This window comes from Triplophysa dalaica, chromosome 6 (assembly GCF_015846415.1).
Source record: "Triplophysa dalaica isolate WHDGS20190420 chromosome 6, ASM1584641v1, whole genome shotgun sequence".
NCBI classification, from domain to species: Eukaryota; Metazoa; Chordata; class Actinopteri; order Cypriniformes; family Nemacheilidae; genus Triplophysa; species Triplophysa dalaica.
In genome coordinates this window covers 4,076,108-4,094,698 of record NC_079547.1, presented here as the reverse complement: position 1 = coordinate 4,094,698, position 18,591 = coordinate 4,076,108, and the positions used below count along the sequence as shown (strand labels likewise).

General features: G+C 39.8%; 2 protein-coding genes across 16 annotated transcripts in view; both read left to right on the top strand.

Annotated features, from left to right (window-relative positions):
• Nucleotides 1-1,339, top strand: part of ptprfa (protein tyrosine phosphatase receptor type Fa) — a 167,804-nt gene extending 166,465 nt beyond the window's left edge. For all 15 annotated transcript variants that reach the window (XM_056750937.1, XM_056750946.1, XM_056750949.1 and 12 more), the window contains one exon: nt 30-1,339. In XM_056750937.1, the coding sequence (XP_056606915.1) occupies nt 30-98 (69 nt within the window). In that variant the 3' untranslated portion in view covers nt 99-1,339. The remainder of the gene's footprint in view (nt 1-29) is intronic.
• Nucleotides 1,340-2,621: 1,282 nt separating this feature from the next.
• On the top strand, nt 2,622-17,054 carry kdm4aa (lysine (K)-specific demethylase 4A, genome duplicate a). The gene is made up of 22 exons (XM_056750411.1): nt 2,622-2,737; nt 4,502-4,661; nt 4,759-4,934; nt 5,125-5,239; nt 7,187-7,380; nt 7,463-7,512; nt 7,592-7,695; nt 7,775-7,912; nt 8,023-8,372; nt 8,454-8,611; nt 8,693-10,860; nt 10,965-11,037; nt 11,601-11,782; nt 12,809-13,004; nt 13,323-13,399; nt 13,652-13,707; nt 14,240-14,348; nt 14,637-14,825; nt 15,067-15,240; nt 15,456-15,575; nt 15,662-15,754; nt 15,836-17,054. Exons 2-22 carry the CDS (start codon nt 4,515-4,517, stop codon nt 15,971-15,973), a joined length of 5,007 nt encoding a protein of 1,668 aa, XP_056606389.1. The 5' UTR covers nt 2,622-2,737; nt 4,502-4,514; the 3' UTR covers nt 15,974-17,054.
• Nucleotides 17,055-18,591: the final 1,537 nt, after the last annotated feature.

Below are 18,591 nucleotides of genomic sequence, written 5' to 3'. Positions count from 1 at the left end.
AGCGTAACGGTGTGTGTTGTGTGTTTCAGGATCAGTATCAGCTGTGTTACAGAGCAGCTTTGGAGTACCTAGGCAGCTTTGATCACTATGCAACGTAACCACTCCCAGAATGCCTCAGAACCAAAAAGACGTCACTTCCTGCTGAGCCATAGCCATCCTACCTATTCATCCTAAACAGCCGCTGGAGAGAGAGAGAGAAAGAGAGAGAGAGAGACTGACTGACACATACAGGGAGAGAGAGGACGTATGCTACTGAAAGTTCACTCCAGTCCGTTTTCTCTCATTAAAACAGACGCTTCAATATGGTCTCTATATATGCACAGCTCCTGTCTCTGTACCTGCTGAGTGTTTTACCCTAACCTGCCATTGCATCATGATCTTCATTATCAGCATACTTTGTTATTACTATTATTATTATTATTGCCATTGCTGTCGAAAAGTACACTATTTTATATAATTTACACTAATCATTGTATATCTACGGGGTTTGTTTTATTTTCTTGTTTATTATTATTCTCGTTCTGTTATTTTTAGCACATGTGGACATGTATTTTCACATGACCAGGTTACTAATACTGTATTCCGAGCTGCTGATGATTTCTTACTTTTAATCATTATTATAATCTTTATTTGGTGGGACGGGGGAAACTTTTTATAAGAACCTTTTCACCTCCTGATACTTTGTAAAAAAATATAATCGAGTACAAAAGAGATGGAATGCTTACAGCCGAGTCAGTGACCTCACTGGACAGAAACTGAATAGACCAATGAAACGACGTGGTTCTGCGCTAACGGCCGCTTTTTCTGGAAACCCTTCATTTTAATGAACTCAAAGAAAACGTACCTGCTGCCACAGCAAAGTCTTTGTCCCATGTCATCCCAGGTCAAAGGTCAGCCTGTCCCCACAGTCGTCCGGCGGCGCTTCAGCCGTGCGTCATCCGTGCAGACTAGAAGCTGATGTGGTTTGGAAGATAGCGAAGTGAAACAGTCTTGACCAGAGCTGAGCCTGGGTATCGATGCCCTACGGAAAAAAAAACTCCTTATGTGGTCTGATCATTTCTCACTGTGGCTCGTACAGACACACATAAATCCCCTGCAGCGTCACACATCGTTGGACTGAAGATATGAGCATACTCCAGTGTTTCTTACCTCCTATGGCCTGAGCGCAAAAAGTAAGATGGAATTCCAGGACAGGGAGGGGTTCATTTCACTTTGTGTTCGCATAGAGACAAAACAGCGTTCTATCTGTTGTACAGGCAGTCTGTTTTCTATTTGTTAATAAAAAAGGAGAGAAATATGTTGAAATATGTGTTAATAAAATGCTTAATTGGGTTTTGTACATTTTTATTGTTTAGCTTTGTTGTGTTCTCCTCTCTTCACATTTCCTGACGAGCAGATGGCTTGTTCCTCCACAGTTTGTGCTGTTGTGCCAGAAACCCTGTGGTCAACCGCTGAAGTGAGCCAGCGTACATACCAGTCACTGCAGTTTGATGTAAATGACAACATTTTATTTCCATTCAAATTCAATTTCATTTGTCTCAGAACACCTAGTATAGTGATATTATCATCTATTTACATCTGAGAAGTTTCAAGTAATTAAACTAAAAGCGAATTATTTCACAAATTAGACACAAGTTCTCCCTTTAGTCTAAGGTCGCAGTTGCTGCTTTTTATTCTGCATATTAATTAACACATAATTAGATCCGGTCATCAATTTGAAGACGGTAATCAATGTCTCGGTTTACCTCTGGAGAACCGCAAATGATTGAATTACACATCGGTGGTCTGGAAACTGCCATTGACTGACAATATTAGGCAAAAAAGTACCGAGAGGATTCATCAAAAGATTCAAATTCAAATGAGCTCAAATTGATTTAAATACTGTACAGGTGTAGTCTGAAGCTTCACTGTATTTTTCATACTGTGCAAATGATGCACAAAAACGAGTAGCTTTCTGTATATGCCTATGTGCACACATGGCTAGCGATGTATGAAAAATGCTTGCGAGTAATATACTGTCTATATGTATTTAGTATATATATTATATGGAGTGAGTAATACACAATATATATCTTAATGAGCAATATATACAGTAGTTGGGTTGTACGTTATAATCTATCATATTTATTTTCTGTACATGGTTGTTCATGACAAAAGATAAGTATAAGGGCCATAAATTGAGTTGCATACTCAATTTGTACTGTAGTAGGCCCCATAGGAATGTATTGAATGTGTAATCTCATTGTCAATCAAATCCATACATTCATTCATTACTATACAGGCAAAATATATGTCACTCTATACCTATTATCAATGGAATCAATATCAGTATGGTACAGTAGGAATACCTAAGACAGTACTGTCATTGTCATTTACTTGAAACTATATGGTCCCATGGGAATTGTCTTACTTTAGTTCATTCATACACTATTGAAAGTTTTTTATTACAGCAGTATTAACCGATATATTATTTAATATGATGTAAACCAGTATGTACTAATATGTATGATATGTATAAATATGTGTTCTGTGCGTGTATATGGCCCCACGGGGGTCATATGGAGAGAGTTGATAAGAGGAACGCCTTCTTCCATCTTTGTAAACAGTGTGCTGCTGCGCATGCGCAGTCTGTGCGCTGAGCTCTAATGGAGGACATGTCTGCTGTATAATCGTCTTTTTCTGCGCTGGTTTTTGGCTTTCGTGCACTCAACAGCTGTCAGTCGACCCATCGACACCTGTAAGTAAACTGACATCGTGCCCTTTTGACAGAATCCATGACGCTTTTATGCGATTTCGTGTAGGTTCAGTCCGCGAGTGTCGGTGTTTACAGGAGTTAGCATCACAGCTCATCAAAGTTTTGAGCAGATCAATAATTCATATTTAAGAGTTAAACAGTCAACGTTGACGGAAACTTTAACGAGTCGTTTTAATAAACGTGACTGCGTGTTTGTGTGTTGACTTGAGTTGTGTGTTTGTGTGACAGCTGTAAGTTTTGTGCCATTTCAGCAGCTTTAGCCGTCAGTATGTTTGTTTTGTTGTTGTTTTCAGGGACTGAGTGTGACAGATTTTTTTGCATCGGAACTTTAAATTATCCGAGTGGGAATATGATGAGAACATCATGAGAGATGCGGGTTTGATTTGTCAGATAAAACCTTCAGAATGATCCGTGTTATTATTGGGCTAAGTCAGTTAGCATGCTAGTGCAGGTCTGATTTTACAAGTGCTTTAATATTCACTATCTACAATATAATACAACACAATATCAATGCATATTATAATACAATTAGGACAAAAGTTCAATAATAATGCACTTTTTAATGCACTTTAACAGACTTACATGTTACAACGTGTAGGCTATAATTTCATTGCTTTTATATATATATATACATACATTGGTTTTATATATATTAAGTTTATTTCTATATACTTTTAATGTTATTTTGTCGTGTACTATGAGTTTGAATAATGCAATACTTTTGATTTATTCCTCAAAGTATAATACATTTAAATTAAGATTGTCAATAAAAATATGTATAAACATATATAATGGGGGTTTATAGGTTATAATACTGTTTTATAATGTATATATGCAGAACAGGTTATAATAGTATTTTATATATGTATGGATCCTTAAAAATGAACGAATACCAGCTATTATATTTTTTCATTGTTATGTACGTTATGTTTAGTAAAATATATTTTATTTCATTATTTTTTCCCTTATGTTTTAGTAAAGAATCACCATAGTGTAGTGTTATAAATAAACATGCCTAGTCCTAGAATTGTAGTTGTGTTGGTAGTTAATGGTTCGAGAATGAGTTTGTTCAACAAGACACTTGTTGAATATATACATTTTTTATCGATGTTGTCTATTCTTATATTAAAGCGTGTGTGTTATATCTAGGGCTGAACTATATGTTAAAATATCATAAATGTTTGTTAATAACATCGACAAGGTTTTTGGTAACATATGTAGATTTGTTTTAAAGTAGTGGAACAGTAAAATATTTTTTTACAGAAAGTGTTTGATGCTTTCTTTTCCCAGAACAAAGGTATGAAACATGAATGAGGGTTAAACGATTTTTACTGTTCAAAGTTTACATTTAGTCATTAAGCAGACGTTCAATCAAAAATATAAAAAAATACATAAAAGAACTGTCCTTTAAAAAAACTCCCCTTACTATCAACAAATTCACAACAGTCAGTTTTTATAGTATTATGGTCTATAATTTAAGTTTTGGGAGTGTGGCTGTGGATTTTTAGTCAGTTGTTTTTTTGACCCACGTAAACAGACACATATTTACATGCAGTTTGATGATTTAAACATAGATGGCAATAAAGAGGCAAAAGTTGCGAATTGCACCTTTTAATATTTCTATGTAACTTAAATTTATTTTACAAACTTTTTTGCCTGTTTATTTGAAAAACATTTTTGAAAATCATGAACTATTATGTAATGGATTTATGTCTTTGTTGCTAAAAAGTATTCTCCCTCATTCAGTCCAGAAGGCAGAATGGCTTCAGACTCTGTCTCTCAGAGCTCTCAGAGTCCTGTCACCAGGATCATGACCTTTCATCCAACAAAAGAGGAGTTCAAAGACTTCAACAGATACATCGCATATATGGAGTCACAGGGAGCTCACAGAGCAGGAATGGCAAAGGTTAGTGCATCCTTGTTTAAATTTTCTGCCATGTTCGTTCAGCTATTGTTGTGAGATTGTCACTTCAGCAAGTTGTATTCTTGTGTCTTTGTCGTAGGTGGTGCCACCGAAAGATTGGAAGCCCAGACACACGTATGACGACATTGACGATTTGGTGATTCCCGCCCCTATTCAGCAGGTTGTCACTGGCCAGTCGGGTCTCTTCACTCAGTACAACATCCAGAAGAAACCGATGACGGTCCGCGAGTTTCGCAAAACCGCCAACACAGACAAGTGAGGAGCAAAGCCTGATAAAGTCGTATATGTTTTTAACTTCACTTCCCATGGAATGCTTGTATTGATAAATTGGGTAGTCAAAATATTCTGTTTTGTTTTCTTTGGATACATGTAAAGCCTTTTTACTAAACAAATGTTCCTGGTTCTCACCGTGTAACTTAACCTTTCTCTGACTTCTGCATTGTAGATTCTGTAATCCCAGATACGCTGATTTTGATGAGCTGGAGAGGAAATATTGGAAGAATTTAACTTTCAACCCTCCGTTATATGGGGCGGATGTTAGCGGAACCCTCTATGATCCAGTGAGTTATCTTACTTGCTGTTTGCCTATTGTTTAAAAGGGTTAATCACTCATTTATTTATATTCTAAAGCAGTGGTTCTCAAACTTTTCATGGTCGCGCCCCCCTGTAATCCCTTTTTAAGAACTGGCGCCCCCCTACTGTACATTGAGCATAGATAAGATAACGTATAAAATATGTTAGATTTATAACTATATAAAGAAGCAGAAATACCTGTATATGACAGATTATAAATGTAACAACCCTGCAAAAAACAAAAGAAACCATCACAGAAATGGATGGTTTCCATTAAAGTACCATTGTGAACCATTGGCTTTTTGCATTAAAACCATTACAAAATTGTAGTGTTTTGGGCATTAGTCCAAACAGATTAATCTGCCAGATCATGAGAACGTTGGGTGTTTCATGATTTTAACACAAGCGAGAGTTTATACTCCGTTTATGATACAGACGTGTTGTTGTGTCATTTGCCTGTCAGAAATAGCTCTTTACATCTTTAATAACTGTCAACAGCTTTAAACAGCTGTCCAAGTTCAGAAATAAATGAAAAGGCCCTTTATTTACATGCCACTCCCTTCACGCACACTCTGAACTCATCAGGAGGGAGAGAGAGACTTGCGCTTATTCTAAAATTACAGTCTGAAAGACAAACATTCTTACATGATCTTCCTGTTTCTTAAGATGATGTAGAGGTAATTGCAGCTGCTACCTGAGTGGACGTTTGTCTACTTTGTTGTTATATTGTTTTTGTGCGACCCCTCATGCGTGCAGCTTCAGACGGAACATTGCCCTCTGTAAATTTGCATCGCGTACCTCGTGCATTCACCATCGAGATCCAGAGGTTGGGGTTTCGGGGAGCCGTCACGCCCCACCTGCAGTACCTCTGCGCCCCACTGTTCTAAACCATACAACTTTCTTCCATTGAAAACAATGTTTCCAAGCAGATTGTTGACACTGTTTTCTATACATTGAAAACATACAGTGACCAGGAGCTGTCAGCGTTCAGAAAACACAAAAGAGCACATTAAGGATGTGTTCTCACTTGACTTATTTTTTTGAAAAGAAAAAGTTGACAATGGCTCTTTTTTAGTAATAAAACCCGCTTGCCATGTTGTGGCTACAAATAGCAGCCGGCAATGTTCAAAGATATCAGTTGTCCACGAAGGCAGCTTAGAGCGACAAGCTTCATAGAAGGCGTAACGGAAGTCTTTGCAATAACCAATCACTTAATTAAAAACTACAATACAAATTTCTTGCTAGAAATGCAATCAAAAGTTATTGAAAGTTATCATATATGCTCCAAAGGGCATTTCGGCTTCTGTTTTATTTTTTGAGCTTGAGCCTTCTCAACCAGTCATGTTACTAACATGTTATTATGGAAACAACGGGTCTCTGTCATTGGTTAGCTGTGAAAAAGGTGCTTGACGTAGGGCGTTTATTTCTTAAAAGTTGAACTTTTTCAACCTCTGAAAATGCTCTGAGCTGCAGAAAAAGACGCTGGCATTTAAAATGCGCTCAGGACTTTTTTTATGAGGTTTACTCCATCCATAGGATTCTAATGTAAAACAGATGCCGCTACCAGCTTCAAAAAATTAAGTCAAGTGTGAACATGGCCTAAAACCGCTTTTAGCATCGCTTCTGTTTACATATAACAGTTTGTGAGAAATTATTAAAATATATTGTATAAGTTGTGTGGAATAGTTTGCCAGCACCTGGTCACTTTCTTCACATCATAAACAGCAGCGTGGACTTTCTGTACTGTGTCAGTTTACGTGTTTAAAGGAAGAAAGTCATACAGTTTTGGAATGATATGAGGGTGAGCAAATTATTGTAGAATTTGTATTATTGGGGTTAACGATTCCTTCAAATTTTTCTTCTAAACAATATTTTTCAATATTGCTTTGTTCTCAAACTTCTGCAACACAAACATTACATTTTTCTCCTGATAGGATGTCACGGAGTGGAATATTGGTAATCTAAACACTATTTTGGACACTGTGGAGAGAGAAAGTGGGGTCACAATAAAAGGAGTAAACACTCCGTATCTTTATTTCGGCATGTGGAAGAGTACGTTTGCCTGGCACACCGAGGACATGGATCTCTACAGCATCAACTACCTTCACTTCGGAGAACCCAAGTCATGGTACAGACACAGCACATGTGTAATGTAAAGAGATTTAAAGACATTACCACTTTGTCTTGAATTAAAACAAACTCTTGTGCAGGTATTCTGTGCCTCCGGAGCATGGGAAGAGATTGGAGCGTCTTGCTAAAGGTACAGTAATATCCTGTAGGCCTTCTTACGGTTCTTCTTCATCAGCACTTTAAGTCATCACATTTCTTCATTCATGCAGGATTTTTTCCTGGAAGCGCTCAGAGTTGCGAAGCCTTCTTACGACACAAAATGACTTTAATTTCACCATCGATTCTGAGGAAGTATGGCATTCCCTTTGACAAGGTTTGTTTCTTTATATTTATAAAAAGCATCGCATTGTGCCTAAACGTATTATTAATATTTGATCTGTTGAACACATCAGGTGACTCATGAAGCTGGCCAGTTCATCGTGACCTTCCCTTATGGATATCACGCAGGGTTTAATCATGGATTCAACTGCGCAGAGTCAACCAACTTTGCCACCCCGCGCTGGATTGATTATGGCAAACAGGCAACATTAGTATGTTTATCTTTACATACGGAAGTGCCATCCACTCCCATATTTGTCTTTTTATTGAAAAATAAAGAAATGATTACAAAAACTTGTTGTGTTGTTGATGCCTCTTTCAGTGTTCTTGCCGGAAGGACATGGTGAAGATATCAATGGACTTGTTTGTTCGCAAGTTTCAGCCAGAACGTTACAAACTCTGGAAAGCAGGAAAGGACAATGCGCCCATCGATCACACAAAGCACATACCAGTGGAAGCAGAGCAGACGGAAGAGAGGAGCGAGGTCCTGACAGAAGAGCTCGGAGACAGCAGCGGAGCAGAAGCGGAGAAGACTGGAGAGCTGAAACATGAAGAGGAGACGAACGCAAACGCTGAAGAGAAGAAAGAAGCTGTTGATGGACAGCTGGAGACAGATGAGACGAAGGCTGTTTGTGTTGAAGAACCAAGCAGCACCTCTGAGCTGAACAACAGGCATGTTCATTTTCATTTACTAAATATTATCGTACTATTTATGAGGACATTTCTTTTAATCCCTATGATGTCATGCTGCAGCTGTCCAAAGCAGATTGTGGGGAAGAAGCGTCCTCATGATGCTGAAGGACAAGATGACGATCAGGTTCGAGAAGAGGGGGATGTAGAGAAGAAGAAGTCAAAATTGAGCGAAGCTGAGACAGATGCCTGCCAAGAACAATCCATCTCTGCTGATCCAGGTAAAGAGCCTCATATAAATTATTAACGCTGTACGTTTTCTTAAATGATATGAAATGCCATAAATGTTTTGTTATGAGCAGGTGAAGAGAAGGTTGAGGAAACCATGCAGACAGACACTCCCTCTCCAAACCAGGAGGATAATCAAGCCCCTTCCCCTCACACAGAGGAAGAGGTTTCTCCATCAAGCCAGCAGCCACATCCCACCTCCAGCAGTGACATCACAGCTCAGGCTCAAGAAGATGATGTCACTCCTTTTGAACCCAGTGATGTCACCTCATCTTCACAATCCAATAGCATCAGTGATGTCACGGCTCAGGGCAGTGATGTCACCACTCAGTCAGATGCTGTCACTCAAAGCTGCAACATCCAAACCAAACCTGATGACTTCACTCAGAACGGTGATGTCAACATGGAGCTCGCTGATGTTGAACCCAGTGACATCACACCCCATTCATGTTCCTCTGACATCACAGCAGAACATCATCTTGCAGATATTCCTGCTCAGTCTAGCATTAACTCCACCCACATCTATGATGTCATTCCTGAACCCAGAGACAGCACTATCAGCCCTAAGCATGAAACCAGCAATAACTCCACCCACATGTGTGATGTCACCCCTGAACCCAGCGACATCACTATCATCCCTAAGCACGAAACTAGCAATAATTCCGCCCACGTCTGTGATGTCATCCCTGAACCCAGCGACATCACTATCAACCCTAAGCATGAAACCAGCAATAACTCTGCCCACGTCTGTGATGTCTTCCCTGAACCCAGCGACATCATCCCTGAACCCAGCGACATCATCCCTGAACCCAGCGACATCACTATCAACCCTAAGCATGAAACCAGCAATAACTCCGCCCACATCTGTAATGTCATCCCTGAACCCAGCGACATCACTGTCAACCCTAAGCAGGAAACCACCAATAACTCCGCCCACATCTGTGATGTCATCCCTGAACCCAGCGACATCACTATCAACCCTAAGCAGGAAACCACCAATAACTCCGCCCACATCTGTGATGTCATCCCTGAACCCAGCGACATCACTATCACCCCTAAGCAGGAAACCACCAATAAATCCGCCCAAGTATGTGATGTCATCCCTGAACCCAGTGACATCACTATCACCTCTAAGCAGGAAACCACCAGTAGCTCTACCCACATCTGTGATGTCATCCCTGAACCCAGCGACATCACTATCAACCCTAAGCAGGAAACCACCAATAACTCCGCCCACATCTGTGATGTCATCCCTGAACCCAGCGACATCACTATCAACCCTAAGCCTGAAACCACAAATAACTCTGCCCACTTCTGTGATGTCATCCCTGAACCCAGCGACATCACTATCAACCCTAAGCCTGAAACCACAAATAACTCTGCCCACTTCTGTGATGTCATCCCTGAACCCAGCGACATCACTATCAACCCTAAGCAGGAAACCACCAATAACTCCGCCCACATCTGTGATGTCATCCCTGAACCCAGCGACATCACTATCAACCCTAAGCCTGAAACCACAAATAACTCTGCCCACTTCTGTGATGTCACCACTGAACCAGGCAGCAGCACCATCCGCTGTGAGCCCAGCATTACCACCTCCATCACAGAACCTGGCAACTGTATTTCAAACACTATCAGCACTGATGAAACAAGTCTTAACCCCGCCCACATCTGTGACATCACCACCGAACCTGGCAACAGCACAATCAGCCCTATACACGAGCCAGGCGTCAGCTCCACACACACCTCTGACGACACTACAGAACTCGACAGCAGCACCGTCAGCACTAAATGTGAGTCTGACTTAAGCTTCGCCCAGGTTAATGATGTCACCACAGATCCCAGCAACAGCACTGTCAGCCCTAATCAAGAGCTTTCCATTAGCTCCGCCCACATGGATAATGTTACCCTAGAACCCAGCAACAACCTGGTCAGCCCCGAGTGCGAGCCCGACACTAGCACCGCCCTCACTTGTGATGTCACAACAAAACCAAACAACATCACTGTAAACGCAAAGGCCACGGAGCTTTCGGAGTCACAGAGTAGCTCCGTGTCTGCAGGCAGCGGTCAGGTGAACCAGTCTGAAGTCCAGCATATCTTCCAGAGGACTCTGAGTCCGGCTGAGGTGCTACACGTTCACAGCTACGCTAAAGGAGATTACAGTGAGCTTGAACCACGCATCAGGCATGAGAGGGAACGAGACAGTGATTCGGATAGCGAGTCTCAGGAAGACACTAAGGTATGTGTGGAAAGTTATGCACTTTTTTAGCATTTTTACATTGAGGGTCTGTAGATTTGACACATGCTTCTTTAGTCTGACACTGCATGTGTGTGGTTTTACAGAAGACATCTCGAACCAGAATCCCCAGACTACCTAGACATCACCCTTTAATGAAGGACATCATCAGTGATGAAGGTCAGATGCTTGTCTTGATCATTTTTTCTGTGTATTCTGGCTTTAGTTTATTAGATCAGGGTCTCCAAAACTCTTGTTCCAGGACCCAGCTATACAGGTATAATCTATCTCAACACTTGCCACAGTATATTTAAATGAAAATCCAAGCAATCCAGTAGGCTTTATGCAAAACATCACACGCATATGCGCTTCATAACATAAAGAGCGGTTATATTATCTACCAAAGATTATCAAAATCGATGCCCATCACATAAACAGATTGATATATATATAAAAGTTTATTTATTTTTCTTCTCACAGACATTTCAATATTAAAATAGCACAAAATGCCTAACTATGGAAACAGCTAGCTAGAGTCATAGATATCACTGATAGTTGATACTGTTAATACACTTTTCCAACAAGCGGATATAACGAGACCTTTTTAGTCCCGTGACATTGGACATATACCTTATATTGATCTGTTTCACAGAATTCACATTCGTGACAGTCATTTATTTCCTCAACATTGGATCTGAGTCTGTATATGTTCTGCACCTATGTGTTTATTGTTTCTTGTGTAGAGCTACAGGAGCCATCAGCATCAGAGGAGGACGGTCTGGACGGAGAGGCCTGGGCTCGACCTCTGACCCACCTGTGGCAAAACAAACCTTTTAATCTAGAGAGAGAGCGAGAGTACAACAGAAAGATGGGGCTGGTGCCCCCCTACTGTGCAGTGTGCATGCTGTTCCAAGCACACCAGCGGGTGAGTCAAAATGTCAGAGTGAACCAGTATTATGATATATTTACTTATTTTTAATATTATTTTCATGCACAAATGATGTAAAACACATAAAGGAAATGCTTTGTTTTCTTTTATTCTGCATCAAGAAAAATAAAAAGAATGAAAATTCTGTCATCATTTACTCACTCTATTCATTTCAAACCTTTATGACTTTCTTTTATCGAGAACACAAAGATGATATTTTGAAGAAAGTTGGTAACCGAACAGCACTGACACCCATTCACTTCTATGGTATGGACACAAAACCAATGCAAGTGAAAGGGGTCCAGCTAACAACATTTTTCAAAATATCTTCTTTTGTGTTCTGTGGAAGAAAAAAAGTTGTACACATTTGAAATGACAAAAGGGTGAGTAAATGATGACAGAATTTTTAGTTTGGGGTAAACTATCCCTTTAATTGTTCATGCATCAATGAGGGGCTGTTCAACGATTAATCACGATGAATCCATCCAGAAAAAACAAAAACAAATATGTCGTGCACTGTGCATGTTTAATATGTTTATGTATAATTTATTTAAAAATTGTACAAAATAAATATATGCAGTGCGCACATTATTTAAACAAAATATATTATTCTGGATGCAATTAAAGACGCAATTTGTAAAATCCGCCACAAGAGGGCGCACATTCAAAACAGATATGTTCAAAACAAGCTTGATGATGCTGCGAAGGAGGGTAGAATAATGGGAACTGTCCTCTTCAACTCCACAACTAATAATCAATCAGATGTAAATGAGAAATCACGTTTATGGATGATGTAAAGTGATAAAGTTTTATAAATGTTGAGTTTGATGACGTGATTTTATTTCATTAACAGCCCTAATCATCAGATGTTTCTAAATCAATGGTTTCAGTATATTCAAATAACAATGCCGTCAGCCCGTCACCAACAAATCTGTGTTTATTTCTGTCCTGTTGCTGCAATTTACATGCCCAATACTTCCTGTGTTATCCACTACAAACCCTGTTTGTGGATTTTGTGTCTAGTCTGAAGGGGGCGACAGCGAGTCAGCCGTGGTGTTGCGTGGAGGTCAAATGAGAACCAAACCTCTGATTCCAGAGATGTGTTTCAGCACCACCACAGAGGATAACGCAGGCGTGCACCTGTCCACACCTCACCTGGACGCAGACGGAACCAGCCTGCTCATCAGCTGCTCGCACTGCAGCGTCCGTGTGCACACCAGTGAGACTCAGAACTATGCATATTTTATTGCAAGAGATTTTTTTTTAAATAAGCAAGCTCAATCGTTTGGCTGGCTTTATGCTTAACTAAACAAGTTTGTCAAAGTTTGAAAGGTTCATTAAGATTTCAATGAGCTTGAGTTTTAGGTGCTTTTAGTATTTTATCAACAAATCTTGAGAGAAAAAAAAAACTTTACTTATCAGTCCAATGGATTGTTTGTGAAGAGGAAACTAAGTTTGTTCAAATAAACCTAACGGTTATCAGGATGCTTTTTCTACCATAACTCATGTTCTCATCAAAGTGGTGTGTTCTCTTTAGGTTGTTACGGTGTGCCTCAAGTAAGAGTCACAAAAGATTGGAAATGCGCCCGCTGTAAAGCTAATGCTCTCTCAGAGGTGAGTACTCATACTGTGAAAGTGTGTGGTTTCAGCTTCAGTTTTCGGATGAACCTTCGATGAAATTACTCAGTAGCTCAACACATGAGCAGAACATGTCTGTCAACCAGAAACCTTTTCTTGAGAATACATTTTTGTCTTTCCATTAGATAATAAAATATCACCCAAGTGTCCGGTGTAGACCTGTGTTAAATACATAGTAACTTGAGAGTTATCTTATTTCTGATGTCATTGTGTTTTGTTGATTTTCAGAGTTGCTGTTTGTGTTCTTTGAGAGGAGGAGCTTTACACCGAGCCAATAATGGCAAGTAAGTAATCCAGAGGTCCACCAGATGTCAGCAGTGATACAACACAAGCAGTGTTCTCTGATCAGATCTCTGTAGATATTATTTGCTTTTTATAAATGTTACAAGCAAAGTGATCAGATTTTGTTCTCAGTAAAGCAATGACATGTTTTAAAAAGAGGAACAAAGAATAGAACTAGACACGACCATCAAAGGTTATATTTGCAATCCACAAGGTTATTAAACATAAATAAATTAGAGTTATTTGTTAAAAGCATAAATTGCTACAATATTTACCAAAATTATTAAAAAAAAATCAAAATAATGGCTAATTCAAAGTATTAATAAAACTGAAAAACAAAACTATATTATTATATAGATCTTAAACAACTTCTTGCAGCTAATAATAAATATTTCTATACCATTTTGATGAATCCATATGATTTATAAGTTTGTATTGAACCCTCAAAATAATTGTAGTTGTTATGCTAATGTAAAATTTCCATATACTACCACCCCAAGTTTCTAACATGAACCAATGTGTGTCCTTGTGCAGGTGGGTTCATGTGCTGTGCACAGTGGCCGTGCTTGAAGCGCGCTTTGTCAACATCACAGAACGTTCTCCTGTGGATCTCAGCGGCATTCCCTTACAGAGATTTAAACTGGTGAGTATAATCTCCAGAGAACCGTGTGTAGTGGGTGACCTTTACACAGTTACCCGTTTCTGTTTGAAGATTTCACTTCTTTCTAAAACTTCCAACACAACAAGTGCGTTTAAAAACGTTTTAAACTGAAAACCACCAAATGTTTCTATGTAAAAAAAATTTGTTTCATTGAAGGCAATACTAAATACACTAAGCATAGAGCCTATGGTAATTTACGAAACTCCTATAGTGTTATTTAAATCTGCACCCACTTCTCATTTCCCCTGAACTGACATCCTGCGTTTGCAGAAATGCTATTACTGCAAACGGCGCATGAAGAAAACGTCAGGATGCTGCGTGCAGTGCTCTCACGGTCGATGTCCCACATCCTATCACCCCACTTGCGCGCAGGCTGCAGGTGTAATCATGCACCCGGACGACTGGCCGTTCATCGTCTACGTCACCTGCTGCCGGCACAAAGGCCCAGTACAGTCAGAGGTTTGGAAACTTTAGAAAGCGTTCAGAGCTTCTGCTTTAACTGATGTAAACACTTGGTTCACTTTCACACTGCATTAAATTGGAATAAAACTGACCTCCTGTTTTCACCGAGAATAAAGTATTGATTATGACCTCATATTTTCATACTCGCACTTCGGTTTGAGCGCCAATGAATACATGTGGTTAAACAATGACCTTGGTGTTGAACTACGGCAAATATTCTCTCTTCTTCTGTCCGTAGCGAAACGCAGCAGCTCTGAGAGCCGAGCTCAGCGTGGGTCAAAAGGTCATCTGCAAACACAAAAACGGCCGTTACTATCAGTGTGAAGTGATACAGCTGACAAAAGAGACGTTTTATGAGGTCAACTTTGATGACGGATCCTTCAGCGATAACCTTTTCCCAGTAGACATTGTGGTGAGAGGGCTAAAGAGATTTCTCTTGTCTTATTAAACCCTTTAATAATGTCATATAGGCTTCAGAAGGCATCTCAAAACCTTTTTGGTATTTTTCAGGTTGAACTGTCCTTTGATAGTTAGCTTTTTTGTTAGAATGCGGTGAATCACGCTATTTCTGATAATGAAGTAGTACATTACTCAAGAAGTTGGATGATCTTTGCTGTTTTATTGTAGAACCGGGACTGCGCTCAGCTTGGTCCACCTCCGCAGGGGGAAGTGGTTCAGGTCAGATGGACCGATGGCCTTGTTTATGGAGCCAAATTCGTGGCAGCACATGTCATACAGATGTACCAGGTAAATATTCAAACTTGCGTGTTATTGTCACTGTGTTATTATCCAGTTAATCCTCCCTTTCTAAAAGGTATCTTGTACCTTCTCAGGTGGAGTTTGAGGATGGATCGCAGCTCACAGCAAAGAGAGAAGACGTCTACACTCTGGACGAGGAACTTCCCAAGAGGGTCAAGTCTCGTCTGGTGAGCTCCATATCAGAGTTTGTCAATCAATTCGATATTTAAAATAGTCTGAGTGCTGATTTGTGAGTGCATGTGATTCAGTCCAAGGCCTCGGACATGCGCTTCGACGAGATGTTTGGAGAGAAGAAGGTTCAGGAAAGCAAGAGGCAGAGAGTGATTAACTCCAGATACAGAGGGGACTACATCGAGCCCGTCATCTATCGAGCCATCATGGAGTAGCCGGCAATGACGCGACCTTCATCCGAAACCACCAGCACCCATCCAGCAGACTCTAGCATACCCTGTTTATGTCAACAGCGTTCAGATTGCAGGGGGTCAGAAGCCTGAAGGGGTTTGACCACTTCCTATAGACCCCTACAAGCTGTCGTTCATCCAGCATGTTACGTTTTTCTGGTATGGGTGTGGAGTCGATGCAGGGCGTTCATAGTTCATAATCTTTGTACAGATGTTACCACATGGTACCCGGATAAATTGGCACAGGAAGCAGTAGCTCGTCTCCTTAATAATTTTTTTTAATTGTTCGTAAAAATACGATTATTTGTTATCTCCATTTTATGAATTGCATTAATTTATTTGACTGAATTCAGGGCGCTGTTTTACCCATCTTTTACAGAACGGAGGTGCCATTATAATTTTATGAATCCAGATTTTTTTTTATATGATCTACACTGTTGTAAATTGTGCAGTTGACAACCTGAATATTGTGCTTTATTTGAAACATAATGAAATCTCAAGAGATGTTTTTACACGGCTATTTATTACCTGGTGCTTTCCGAAAGTAACTTTTACAGTAAATGTGTGAGTTACTGTGCTGTCCAAGTTCAAAGCCGATTTGTCATTCTGTTTTTTGAAAGAGGATAAAGCCGAAAATGCCAAGAATCTCACTTTCACAGCTCACAGAGCCCTGCCTTGCACTCTGTTTCAACACAATTTCAGGCATTTTTAATAATGTAGCTTATTGCTGTCAACATATTATCACACCCCCTGGGGTATTAATAAGCTATTTTTGCACTTTTTAACTGTTTTTGTATGACTTTTTATCTGTTTCCTTTCAGTAGCCAAGATCCAGAGATAACAATGCATTTATGAACGTTGAGGCCGATTGCCTGTCTGTTGTCCAGCTTTTGGTTAAAGATTGTAGGAGTCCGCCTTTGTTAGAGGGCTGAGTGTCACCATAAATGAATTATAAAAGTTTTTTATCAAGAAGCCTTTATTAGTTTGTTTTTAATACATCTTAAAGGTTCATATACTGTGATATAGTTTTTGTATGTTGTAATTTAAATATATGAAGCTTTCAGCACGTTTTTGGCTGCCTCTTGTTTTGCTTTTAAATACGAGTCTCGTTCTCTCATAAAATAGTTTATGTGCGTTTGTTAAGAATGTTAGCCGACATGTTTCTTATCATTATGTGTTTTTCCTGTGAGAACTCATGTGCACTTTTATCCAAAGCACCAAACATCGCGATAAAATTGATTATATGTTTTTCTCTCGGATTTAAATCCATGAACTTTGCTGATGCCCGGTTTCAAAGACAAGGCTTAAGACTAGTCCCAGACTTAAATGAAAATGTGAGCTGTCTTAACGGAAAATAATTGCCCAGCATATCTAAAGATATGTAATTGCCATTGTTGTGTCTCAACATGCACACCAGTAATGTTTTTATCCCAGGCATTTTAATAAAGGCAACTTTAATATCCTAATTTAACTAATAGTCCTGTCTTAAGCTAAGCCTTGTCTGTAAAACTGGGCCTTAGTGTTTAGTGAACATACCGTATGTAATAAATCTACACATTGTAACAAGAAGCAATTCAAAGTAGTTCAACTAGAGTGTCGTTTCATTGATCCATGCTCGATTGATCAAGTTCAGTAATAATAAATAAAGTGAAGTGACACAGGGAATAAGTATTGAACACATGAAGGTAAGAAGGTTCAAAATGGCATAGAAAGCCATGAGATCACCTGAAATCTGTCAGTATTGAGAGAGAAACCCTGCACCCCTATCAGTACTAATTGATATCAGCTGCTTTAGTCGTAATTGATGGCCTATAAAGGCTTCTCATTACCTAGGAGGCACACAGGAAAGACTTCATGATGGGTGGAAGCAAAGAACTCTCTGTAGATCTTCTCAATCTATCGTTGAAAAGCATGAGAGTTCTCCAAGAGCCAATAACCACTCGGCCAGAACTTCAGGAAGACCTTGCATCAGCAGGTACTGTTGTTTCAAAGAAAACTATAAGCAGTGCACTGAACCGCCATGGCATACGTGCACGCTCACCACGCAAGACTCCATTGCTGAACAAAAAGCATGTTGAGGCTCGGTTTGCAAAAGAGCATGTGGAGAAGCCTGTGGATTATTGGGAGACTATAGTATGGTCAGATGACAGCAAAATTGAAATTTTTGGCAGTCATTCTACACACCATGTTTGGAGAAGAAATGGCACTGCCCACCACCCCAAGAACACCATTCCAACAGTTAAGTTTGGGGTGGAAGCATCATGGTTTGGGGCTGCTTTTCAGCAAGGGGTACCGGCAGACTTCATATTATTGAAGGCAGGATGAATGGAGAAATGTACCGAGACATTCTGGATAAAAATCTGCTGCCATCTACCCGAAAGCTCAAAATGAAAAGAGGGTGGACATTTCAGCAAGACAATGATCCCAAACACAAGGCCAAGGACACAATGAAGTGGTTTCAAAGAAAGAAAATCAAGCTGCTTGAATGGCCCAGTCAATCACCTGACCTAAATCCCATAGAAAATCTAATGGAGAGAACTGAAGATCAAAGTTCATAAAAGAGGCCCAAGGAACCTTCAAGATTTAAAGACCATTTGTGTGGA

Coding starts and splice junctions, on each gene's coding strand:
- kdm4aa (XM_056750411.1), top strand. CDS start 4,515: ATGGCTTCAGACTCTGTCTCTCAGAGCTCTCAGAGTCCTGTCACCAGG. Junction 7,513..7,591: donor ATTGGAGCGTCTTGCTAAAG/GTACAGTAATAT, acceptor TCATTCATGCAG/GATTTTTTCCTGGAAGCGCT. Junction 10,861..10,964: donor AGTCTCAGGAAGACACTAAG/GTATGTGTGGAA, acceptor GTGGTTTTACAG/AAGACATCTCGAACCAGAAT.